This window comes from Petromyzon marinus, chromosome 85 (assembly GCF_048934315.1).
Source record: "Petromyzon marinus isolate PM22_M1 ecotype Great Lakes invasive population chromosome 85, UKy_Petmar_22M1.pri1.0, whole genome shotgun sequence".
NCBI lineage: Eukaryota > Metazoa > Chordata > Hyperoartia > Petromyzontiformes > Petromyzontidae > Petromyzon > Petromyzon marinus.
In genome coordinates, this window is record NC_133750.1 from 6,745,661 (window position 1) to 6,757,865 (window position 12,205).

The 12,205-nt window shown below is 55.6% G+C and overlaps 1 protein-coding gene across 1 annotated transcript in view; it reads right to left on the minus strand.

Annotated features, from left to right (window-relative positions):
• Positions 1 to 12,205, minus strand: part of GNE (glucosamine (UDP-N-acetyl)-2-epimerase/N-acetylmannosamine kinase) — a 74,766-nt gene that overhangs the window by 46,536 nt on the left and 16,025 nt on the right. The window contains exons 4-6 of the mRNA XM_076057939.1: positions 9,237 to 9,339; positions 6,865 to 7,081; positions 2,043 to 2,195 (exon numbers count right to left, since the gene is read on the minus strand). Of these exons, the coding sequence (XP_075914054.1) occupies positions 2,043 to 2,195; positions 6,865 to 7,081; positions 9,237 to 9,339 (473 nt within the window). The remainder of the gene's footprint in view (positions 1 to 2,042; positions 2,196 to 6,864; positions 7,082 to 9,236; positions 9,340 to 12,205) is intronic.

The following is a 12,205-nucleotide window of genomic DNA, read 5'->3' on the forward strand; positions in this document are numbered from 1 at the left end:
CTCAGTCAGTCGCTCACTCATTCACTCAGTGAGTCAGTCAGTCGCTCATTCACTCAGTCAGTCACTCGCTCATTCACTCACTCAGTCAGTCGCTCACTCATTCACTCAGTGAATCAGTCAGTCGCTCACTCATTCACTCAGTGAGTCAGTCAGTCGCTCATTCACTCAGTCAGTCACTCGCTCATTCACTCACTCAGTCAGTCGCTCACTCATTCACTCAGTGAGTCAGTCATTCGCTCATTCACTCAGTCAGTCACTCGCTCATTCACTCACTCAGTCAGTCGCTCACTCATTCACTCAGTGAGTCAGTCAGTCGCTCATTCACTCAGTCAGTCAGTCACTCGCTCATTCACTCAGTGAGTCAGTCAGTCAGTCACTTGCTCAGTCGCTCGCTCACTAGCTCACTCAGTCACTTACCGAGTGAGTGAGTGAGTGGGTGAGTGAGTGAGTGAGTGGGTGAGTGAGTGGGTGAGTGAGTGACTGAGTGAGTGAGCAAGAAAGTGAGTGAGTGACTGAGTGAGTGACTGAGTGATGAGTGAGTGAGTTGGTGAGTGACTGAGTGACTGAGTGAGTGGCTGAGTGAGTGAGTGGCTGAGTGAGTGAGTGAGTGGCTGAGTGAGTGAGTGGCTGATTGAGTGACTGAGTGATGAGTGAGTGACTGAGCGACTGAGCGAGTGACTGACTGAGTGACTGACTGAGTGACTGACTGAGTGACTGAGTGACTAAGTGAGTGACTAAGTGAGTGACTGAGCGAGTGCCTGAGTGCTGAGTGATTGAGCGAGTGACTGAGTGAGTGACTGACTGAGTGACTGAGCGACTGACTGACTGGCTGACTGAGCGACTGACTGACTGAGTGACTGGCTGAGTGACTGAGCGAGTGACTGAGTGACTGAGTGAGCGACTGACTGAGTGACTGACTGAGTGACTGACTGAGTGACTGACTGAGCGACTGAGCGAGTGACTGACTGAGTGACTGACTGACTGACTGAGCGAGTGACTGACTGAGTGATTGACTGAGTGACTAAGTGAGTGACTAAGTGAGTGACTAAGTGAGTGACTGAGCGAGTGCCTGAGTGCTGAGTGACTGAGCGAGTGACTGAGTGAGTGACTGACTGGCTGACTGAGCGACTGACTGACTGAGTGACTGACTGAGCGACTGAGCGAGTGACTGACTGAGTGACTGACTGACTGAGTGACTGACTGACTGAGCGAGTGACTGAACGACTGACTGACTGGCTGACTGAGCGACTGACTGAGTGACTGGCTGAGTGACTGAGCGAGTGACTGAGTGAGCGACTGACTGAGTGACTGACTGAGTGACTGACTGACTGAGCGACTGAGCGAGTGATTGACTGAGTGACTGACTGACTGAGCGAGTGACTGACTGAGTGACTGACTGAGTGACTAAGTGAGTGACTGAGTGACTGACTGACTGAGCGAGTGACTGACTGAGTGACTGACTGAGTGACTAAGTGAGTGACTAAGTGAGTGACTGAGCGAGTGACTGAGTGACTGACTGAGTGACTAAGTGACTGACTGACTGGCTGAGTGACTGACTGAGTGACTGACTGAGCGACTGAGCGAGTGACTGACTGAGTGACTGACTGAGTGACTGGCTGAGCGACTGAGCGAGTGACTGACTGAGTGACTGACTGAGCGACTGAGCGAGTGACTGAGTGACTGACTGAGCGAGTGACTGAGTGACTAAGTGAGTGACTAAGTGAGTGACTGAGCGAGTGACTGAGTGACTGACTGAGTGACTAAGTGACTGACTGACTGGCTGACTGACTGAGTGACTGACTGAGCGACTGAGCGAGTGACTGACTGAGCGACTGAGCGAGTGACTGAGTGACTGACTGAGCGACTGACTGGCTGAGTGACTGAGCGAGTGACTGACTGACTGAGCGACTGAGCGAGTGACTGAGTGACTGACTGAGCGACTGACTGACTGGCTGAGTGACTGAGTGACTGAGTGACTGAGTGACTAACTGAGTGACTAAGTGAGTGACTAAGTGAGTGACTGAGTGACTGAGCGACTTCACCTGCGTCGACGTTAGGAAACAGGATGAGAGTTGGCTTGCCAAACTCCAGCAGAGCGTCCAGCATGAGGCCAAACATCTTCACGGAGTGAGCGATGTCGGTGGTGACGGGATGCTGAAGGGCAACAACGTAATCACGTGGACGTGCGAGCGGGCCTGTGGAGTCAACCAGCAGTGGAGTCACCCGGTCAGTTACTCAGTCAGTCACTCAGTCAGTCACTCACTCACTCAGTCACTCACTCAGTCACTCAACCACTCACCTACCCACTCACTCACTCAGTCACTCACTCAGTCACTCACTCACCCACTCACTCACTCACCCACTCACTCACCTACCCACTCACCTACCCACTCACTCACCTACCCACCCACCCACTCACCCACCCACCCACTCACCCACTCACCTACCCACTCAGTCACTCACTCACTCACTCAGTCACTCACCCACTCACCCACTCACTCACTCAGTCACTCACTCACTCACTCAGTCACTCACTCACTCACTCACCCACTCACTCACTCACCCACCCAGTCACTCACTCACCCACTCACTCACCCACTCACTCACTCAGTCACTCACTCACCCACTCACTCACCCACCCACTCACTCACCCACCCACTCACTCACCCACCCGCCCACCCACCCACTCACTCACCCACTCACTCACCCACCCACTGACTCACTGACTCACTCACCCACTCACTCACCCACCCACTCACCCACTCACTCACCCACTCACTCACTCACTCACCCACCCACTGACTCACTGACTCACTCACCCACTCACCCACCCACCCACCCACTCACTCACCCACTCACCCACCCATCCACCCACCCACTCACCCACTCACTCACCCACTCACTCACTCACCCACTCACTCACTCACTCACTCCACTCACTCACCCCCACCCAGTCACTCACTCAGCCTCACCCACTCACCCACCCACCCTTCAACACTCACTCTCACTCCTCACTCACCCACCCACCCACCCACTCACCCACCCACCCACCCACCCACCCACTCACTCACTCACTCACCCACTCACTCACTCACCCACTCACTCACTCACCCACTCACTCACTCACCCACTCACTCACTCACCCACTCACCCACTCACTCACCCACTCACCCACCCACCCACTCACCCACCCACTCACCCACCCACCCACTCACCCACCCACCCACTCACCCACCCACCCACCCACTCACTCACCCACCCACCCACCCACTCACCCACCCACCCACCCACTCACTCATCCACTCACTCACCCACTCACCCACTCATCCAGCCACCCATCCACTCACTCACCCACCCACTCACCCACCCACCTACCCACTCACTCACCCACCCACCCACTCACTCACTCACCCACCCACTCACCCACTCACTCAGCCACTCACCCACTCACTCAGTCACCCACTCACCCACTCACCCACCCACCCACTCACCCACCCACCCACTCACCCACCCACTCACCCACCCACCCACTCACCCACCCACCCACCCACTCACTCACCCACCCACTCACCCACCCACCCACCCACTCACCCACTCACTCATCCACTCACTCACCCACTCACCCACTCATCCAGCCACCCATCCACTCACTCACCCACCCACTCACCCACCCACCTACCCACTCACTCACCCACCCACCCACTCACTCACTCACCCACCCACTCACCCACTCACTCACTCAGCCACTCACCCACTCACTCAGTCACCCACTCACTCACCCACCCACTCACTCAGTCACTCACTCACTCACTCACCCACCCACTCACTCACTCAGTCACTCACTCACTCACTCACCCACCCACTCACTCACCCACTCACTCACCCACTCACCACCCACTCACTCACTCACTCACCTACCCACTCACTCACCCACTCACTCACCCACTCACTCACTCACCAACTCACTCACCCACTCACCTACCCACTCACTCACCAACTCACTCACTCACCGACTCACTCACTCACTCACCCACTCACCCACTCACTCACCCACTCACCTACCCACTCACTCACCCACTCACTCACTCACCGACTCACTCACTCACCGACTCACTCACTCACCCACTCACCCACTCACCCACTCACTCACCCACCCACTCACTCACTCACTCACCCACTCACTCACTCACCCACTCACTCACTCAGTCACTCACCCACCCACTCACTCACTCAGTCACTCACCCACCCACTCACTCACTCAGCCACTCACCCACTCACTCACTCACTCACCCACTCACTCAGACACTCACTCAGACACTCACTCACTCACTCACCCACTCACCCACTCACTCACCCACTCACTCACCCACTCACCACCCACTCACTCACTCACTCACCTACCCACTCACTCACCCACTCACTCACTCACCCACTCACCTACCCACTCACCCACCCACCCACTCACTCACTCACCCACCCACCCGCCCACCTAGCCAAGTGCTGATAGCGAGTGATGGGTCTCTGGGAGCCCAGGCCAGGAGCTCATCGTAAGAGGGGCAGCCGGCTAAGAGGATCCGTGCAGGGTCTTCACACATAGCGATGAGGTGCTGCTCAGCACGTGACGTACAGCACACGTGCAGGTGTGATAGCTTAGTCACTCACCCACCCACTCACCCACTCACTCAGCCACTCACTCACCCACTCACTCACTCACCCACTCACTCAGTCACTCACCCACTCACTCACTCACCCACTCACTCAGTCACTCAGTCACTCAGTCACTCACTCACCCACTCACTCACTCAGTCACCCACTCAGCCACTCACCCACTCACTCACTCAGTCACCCACTCACTCACTCAGTCACCCACTCACTCACTCAGTCACCCACTCACTCACTCACTCAGTCACTCACTCACCCACTCACTCAGACACTCACCCACTCACTCACCCACTCACTCACTCACCCACTCACTCAGACACTCACCCACCCACTCACCCACCCACTCACTCACTCACTCACCCACTCACCCACTCACTCACTCACCCACTCACTCACTCACCGACTCACTCACTCACCCACTCACCCACTCACCCACTCACTCACCCACCCACTCACTCACTCACTCACCCACTCACTCACCCACTCACTCACCCACTCAGCCACTCACTCACTCACTCACCCACTCAGCCACTCACTCACTCACTCACCCACTCACTCATTCACTCAGTCACTCACTCACCCACCCACTCACTCACTCACCCACCCACCCACCCACTCACTCACCCACCCACCCACTCACCCACCCATACACCCACCCACCCACTCACTCACCCACCCACCCACTCACTCACTCACTCACCCACTCACTCACTCACCCACTCACTCACTCACCCACCCACTCACTCACTCACCCACCCACTCACTCACTCACCCACCCACCCGTTCACCCACCCACCCACCCACCCGCCCACCTAGCCAAGTGCTGATAGCGAGTGATGGGTCTCTGGGAGCCCAGGCCAGGAGCTCATCGTAAGAGGGGCAGCCGGCTAAGAGGATCCGTGCAGGGTCTTCACACATAGCGATGAGGTGCTGCTCAGCACGTGACGTACAGCACACGTGCAGGTGTGACAGCTTAGTCACTCACCCACTCACTCACTCACCCACTCACTCAGCCACTCACTCACTCACTCAGCCACTCACTCACTCACTCAGCCACTCACTCACTCACTCAGCCACTCACTCACTCACTCAGCCACTCACCCACTCACCCACCCACCCATTCAGTCACTCACTCACTCAGTCACCCACTCACTCACCCACTCACTCACCCACTCACACACCCACCCACCCACTCACTCACCCACCCACTCACCCACTCACTCACTCACTCAGTCACTCACTCACTCACCCACTCACTCAGCCACTCACCCACTCACTCACTCAGTCACCCACTCACTCACTCACTCAGTCACTCACTCACTCACCCACCCACCCACCCACTCACTCACCCACTCACCCACTCACTCACCCACCCACTCACCCACTCACTCACTCAGCCACTCACCCACCCACTCACTCAGTCAATCACTCACTCAGTCACTCACTCACTCACTCAATCACTCACTCAGTCACTCACTCACTCACTCAGTCACTCACTCACTCAGTCACTCACCCACTCACTCACTCAGTCACTCACTCACTCACTCACCCACCCACTCACTCACTCAGTCACTCAGTCACCCACTCAGCCACTCACTCACTCACTCACCCACCCACTCACCCACCCACCCACCCGCCCACCTATCCACCCACCCATCCACTCACTCACCCACCCACTCACTCACCCACCCACTCACCCACTCACCCACCCACTCACCCACCCACTCACCCACTCACCCACTCACCCACTCACTCACCCACCCACTCACCCACCCACCCACCCACCCGCCCACCTAGCCAAGTGCTGATAGCGAGTGATGGGTCTCTGGGAGCCCAGGCCAGGAGCTCATCGTAAGAGGGACAGCCGGCTAACAGGATCCGTGCAGGGTCTTCACACATAGCGATGAGGTGCTGCTCAGCACGTGACGTACAGCACACGTGCAGGTGTGATAGCTTAGTCACTCACCCACCCACTCACCCACTCACTCAGCCACTCACTCAGTCACCCACTCAGCCACTCACCCACTCACTCACTCAGTCACCCACTCAGCCACTCACCCACGCACTCACTCAGTCACCCACTCACTCACTCAGTCACCCACTCACTCACTCACTCACCCACTCACCCACTCACTCACTCACCCACCCACTCACCCACTCACTCACTCACCCACTCACTCACTCACTCACCCACCCACCCACCCACCCGCCCACCTAGCCAAGTGCTGATAGCGAGTGATGGGTCTCTGGGAGCCCAGGCCAGGAGCTCATCGTAAGAGGGGCAGCCGGCTAAGAGGATCCGTGCAGGGTCTTCACACATAGCGATGAGGTGCTGCTCAGCACGTGACGTACAGCACACGTGCAGGTGTGATAGCTTAGTAATGGCGTGCCGGATGGAGTCGTCAATGGTGCCACTCACCTGGTGGGGAGAGAGACAGAGAGAGGGGAGAGTTGGGTGGGGTGGGTTGGTGGGTGGGTGAGTGGGTGGGGGGGTGGGTGGGTGAGTGGGTGAGTGGGTGAGTGGGTGGGTGAGTGGGTGGGTGGGTGGGTGAGTGGGTGAGTGGGTGAGTGGGTGGGTGAGTGGGTGGGTGGGTGGGTTAGTGGGTTAGTGAGTGAATGGGTGGGTGGGTGGGTGAGTGAGTGGCTGAGTGGATGAGTGAGTGAGTGGGTGAGTGGGTGAGTGAGTGGGTGGGTGAGTGGATGAGTGAGTGGGTGAGTGAGTGAGTGGGTGGGAGAGTGGGTGAGTGGGTGGGTGAGTGGATGAGTGAGTGGGTGAGTGGGTGAGTGGGTGGGAGAGTGGGTGAGTGAGTGAGTGGGTGAGTGGGTGGGTGGGTGAGTGGGTGGGTGGGTGGGTGGGGTGGGTGAGTGGGTGGGTGGGTGGGTGAGTGAGTGGCTGAGTGGATGAGTGAGTGAGTGGGTGAGTGGGTGAGTGAGTGGGTGGGTGAGTGGATGAGTGAGTGGGTGAGTGAGTGAGTGGGTGAGTGGATGAGTGAGTGGGTGAGTGAGTGAGTGGGTGGGAGAGTGGGTGAGTGGGTGGGTGAGTGGATGACTGAGTGGGTGAGTGGGTGAGTGGGTGGGAGAGTGGGTGAGTGGGTGAGTGAGTGAGTGGGTGAGTGGGTGGGTGGGTGAGTGGGTGGGTGGATGGGGTGGGTGAGTGGGTGGGTGGGTGAGTGAGTGGGTGGGTGGGTGGGTGAGTGGGTGGGTGGGTGGGTGGGTGGGTGAATGAGTGGGTGGGTGAGTGGGTGAGTGAGTGGGTGGGTGGGTGGGTGAGTGAGTGGGTGGGTGGGTGGGTTAGTGGGTTAGTGAGTGAATGGGTGGGTGGGTGGGTGAGTGAGTGGCTGAGTGGATGAGTGAGTGAGTGGGTGAGTGGGTGAGTGAGTGGATGAGTGAGTGGGTGAGTGAGTGAGTGGGTGGGAGAGTGGGTGAGTGGGTGGGTGAGTGGATGAGTGAGTGGGTGAGTGGGTGAGTGGGTGGGAGAGTGGGTGAGTGGGTGAGTGAGTGAGTGGGTGAGTGGGTGGGTGGGTGAGTGGGTGGGTGGGTGGGGTGGGTGGGTGGGTGGGTGGGGTGGGTGAGTGGGTGGGTGGGTGAGTGAGTGGGTGGGTGAGTGGGTGAGTGAGTGGGTGGGAGAGTGGGTGGGTGAGTGGGTGGGTGGGTGGGTGGGTGAATGAGTGGGTGGGTGAGTGGGTGAGTGAGTGGGTGGGTGGGTGGGTTAGTGGGTTAGTGAGTGAATGGGTGGGTGGGTGGGTGAGTGAGTGGCTGAGTGGATGAGTGAGTGAGTGGGTGAGTGAGTGGGTGGGTGAGTGGATGAGTGAGTGGGTGAGTGAGTGAGTGGGTGAGAGAGTGGGTGAGTGGGTGGGTGAGTGGATGAGTGAGTGGGTGAGTGGGTGAGTGGGTGGGAGAGTGGGTGAGTGGGTGAGTGAGTGAGTGGGTGAGTGGGTGGGTGGGTGAGTGGGTGGGTGAGTCGGTGGGTGAGTGGGTGAGTGAGTGAGTGGGTGAGTAAGTGGGTGAGTGAGTGGGTGAGTGCGTGAGTGGGTGGGAGAGTGGCTGAGTGGATGAGTGAGTGAGTGGGTGGGTGAGTGGATGAGTGAGTGGGTGAGTGAGTGGGTGGGTGAGTGGATGAGTGAGTGGGTGAGTGAGTGGGTGGGAGAGTGGGTGAGTGGGTGGGTGAGTGAGTGAGTGAGTGGGTGGGTGGGTGAGTGGATGGGTGGGTGGGTGAGTGAGTGGGTGGGTGGGTGAGTGGGTGGGTGAGTGGGTGGGTGGGTGAGTGGGTGAGTGAGTGGGTGAGTGGGTGGGTGGGTGAGTGGGTGAGTGGGTGGGTGGGTGAGTGGGTGGATGGGTGGGTGAGTGAGTGAGTGGATGAGTGAGTGAGTGAGTGGGTGAGTGAGTGTGTAGGTGAGTGAGTGGGTGAGGGAGTGGGTGAGTGGATGAGTGGATGAGTGGGTGGGTAGGTGGGTGGGTGGGTGGGTGAGTGAGTTGGTGGGTGAGTGGGTGAGTGGGTGAGTGGATGAGTGAGTGGGTGAGTGGGTGGGTGCGTGGGTGACTCTCCCCCCCCCCACCATCTCCCCCCCACCAACCTCCCCACCCTCCACGTGTAAGATACGGATGTTCATGAGTGCCGCACTCGTAGCCAGAGCAAGGGCATCAAATCGATCTCCATGGACCACCAGGATCTGTGGGCTGTGGGGGGAAGGGAGAGAGAAAGGTGGGTGGGTGAGTGGGTGGGTGAGTGGGTGGGTGAGTGAGTGGGTGAGTGAGTGGGTGGGTGAGTGGGTGGGTGGGTGAGTGAGTGGGTGAGTGAGTGGGTGGGTGGGTGGGTGAGTGGGTGGGTGGGTGGGTGAGTGAGTGAGTGAGAGTGAGTGGGTGGGTGAGTGGGTGGGTGGGTGAGTGGGTGGGTGAGTGAGTGGGGGAGTGGGTGAGTGAGTGGGTGAGTGGGTGGGTGGGTGAGTGGGTGGGTGGGTGAGTGAGTGGGTGGGTGGGTGGGTGAGTGAGTGGGTGGGTGGGTGGGTGAGTGGGTGAGTGAGTGAGTGAGTGGGTGGGTGGGTGACTGAGTGAGTGACTAAGTGACTGAGTGAGTGACTGAGTGACTAAGTGAGTGACTAAGTGAGTTACTGAGTGAGTGACTGAGTGACTAAGTGAGTGACTGAGTGACTAAGTGACTAAGTGAGTGACTAAGTGAGTGACAAAGTGAGTGACTGAGTGACTGAGTGAGTGACTGAGTGAGTGAGTGACTAACTGACTGAGTGACTAAGTGACTGAGTGACTAAGTGACTGAGTGACTAAGTGAGTGAGTGACTAAGTGAGTGAGTGACTGAGTGAGTGAGTGACTAAGTGAGTGACTAAGTGAGTGACTAAGTGAGTGACTGAGTGACTAAGTGAGTGACTGAGTGAGTGACTGAGTGAGTGACTGACTAAGTGAGTGACTAAGTGAGTGACTAAGTGAGTGACTAAGTGAGTGACTGAGTGACTAAGTGAGTGACTGAGTGAGTGACTGAGTGAGTGACTGACTGACTAAGTGACTGAGTGAGTGGGTGAGTGAGTGAGTGAGTGACTGAGTGACTAAGTGAGTGACTGAGCGAGTGACTAAGTGAGTGACTAAGTGAGTGACTGAGTGAGTGACTGACTAAGTGAGTGACTAAGTGAGTGACTGAGTGAGTGACTAAGCGAGTGACTAAGTGAGTGACTGAGTGAGTGACTATGTGAGTGACTGAGTGACTAAGTGAGTGACTAAGTGAGTTACTGAGTGAGTGACTGAGTGACTGAGTGACTAAGTGAGTGACTGAGTGACTAAGTGACTAAGTGAGTGACTAAGTGAGTGACTAAGTGAGTGACTGAGTGACTGAGTGAGTGAGTGAGTGACTAACTGACTGAGTGACTAAGTGACTGAGTGACTAAGTGAGTGAGTGACTAAGTGAGTGAGTGACTGAGTGAGTGACTAAGTGAGTGACTAAGTGAGTGACTGAGTGACTAAGTGAGTGACTAAGTGAGTGACTGAGTGACTAAGTGAGTGACTGAGTGAGTGACTGAGTGAGTGACTGACTGACTAAGTGACTGAGTGAGTGGGTGAGTGAGTGAGTGACTGAGTGACTAAGTGAGTGACTGAGCGAGTGACTAAGTGAGTGACTAAGTGAGTGACTGAGTGAGTGACTATGTGAGTGACTGAGTGACTAAGTGAGTGACTAAGTGAGTGACTGAGTGACTAAGTGAGAGACTGACTGAGTGTCTAAGTGAGTGACTAAGTGAGTGACTAAGTGAGTGACTGAGTGAGTGACTAAGTGACTAAGTGATTGAATAAGTGAGTGAGTGACTGAGTGAGTGACTAAGTGAGTGAGTGACTGAGTGACTAAGTGAGTGACTAAGTGAGTGAGTGACTAAGTGAGTGACTAAGTGACTAAGTGAGTGACTAAGTGAGTGACTAAGTGAGTGACTAAGTGAGTGAGTGACTACGTGAGTAAGTGACTAAGTGAGTGACTAAATGAGTGACTGAGTGAGTGACTAAGTGAGTGACTAAGTGAGTGACTAAGTGAGTGACTGAGTGAGTGACTAAGTGAGTGACTGAGTGAGTGACTAAGTGAGTGACTAAGTGAGTGACTGAGTGACTAAGTGAGTGACTGAGTGAGTGACTGAGTGAGTGACTGAGTGACTAAGTGAGTGACTAAGTGAGTGACTGAGTGACTAAGTGAGTGACTGAGTGAGTGACTAAGTGAGTGACTGAGTGACTGAGTGAGTGAATGACTAACTTACTGAGTGACTAAGTGACTGAGTGACTAAGTGAGTGAGTGACTAAGTGAGTGAGTGACTGAGTGAGTGACTAAGTGAGTGACTAAGTGAGTGACTGAGTGACTAAGTGAGTGACTAAGTGAGTGACTGAGTGACTAAGTGAGTGACTGAGTGAGTGACTGAGTGAGTGACTGACTGACTAAGTGATTGAGTGAGTGGGTGAGTGAGTGACTGAGTGAGTGACTGAGTGACTAAGTGAGTGACTGAGCGAGTGACTAAGTGAGTGACTAAGTGAGTGACTGAGTGAGTGACTGACTGAGTGAGTGACTAAGTGAGTGACTGAGTGAGTGACTAAGCAAGTGACTAAGTGAGTGACTGAGTGAGTGACTAAATGAGTGAGTGACTAAGTGAGTGAGTGACTATGTGAGTGACTGAGTGACTAAGTGAGTGACTAAGTGAGTGACTGAGTGACTAAGTGAGAGACTGACTGAGTGTCTAAGTGAGTGACTAAGTGAGTGACTAAGTGAGTGACTGAGTGAGTGACTAAGTGACTAAGTGAGTGAATAAGTGAGTGACTGAGTGAGTGACTAAGTGAGTGAGTGACTGAGTGACTAAGTGAGTGACTAAGTGAGTGAGTGACTAAGTGAGTGACTAAGTGACTAAGTGAGTGACTGAGTGAGTGACTAAGTGAGTGACTGAGTGAGTGACTAAGTGAGTGATTAAGTGAGTGACTGAGTGACTAAGTGAGTGACTGAGTGAAAGACTGAGTGAGTGACTGAGTGACTAAGTGAGTGACTAAGTGAGTGACTAAGTGAGTGACTAAGTG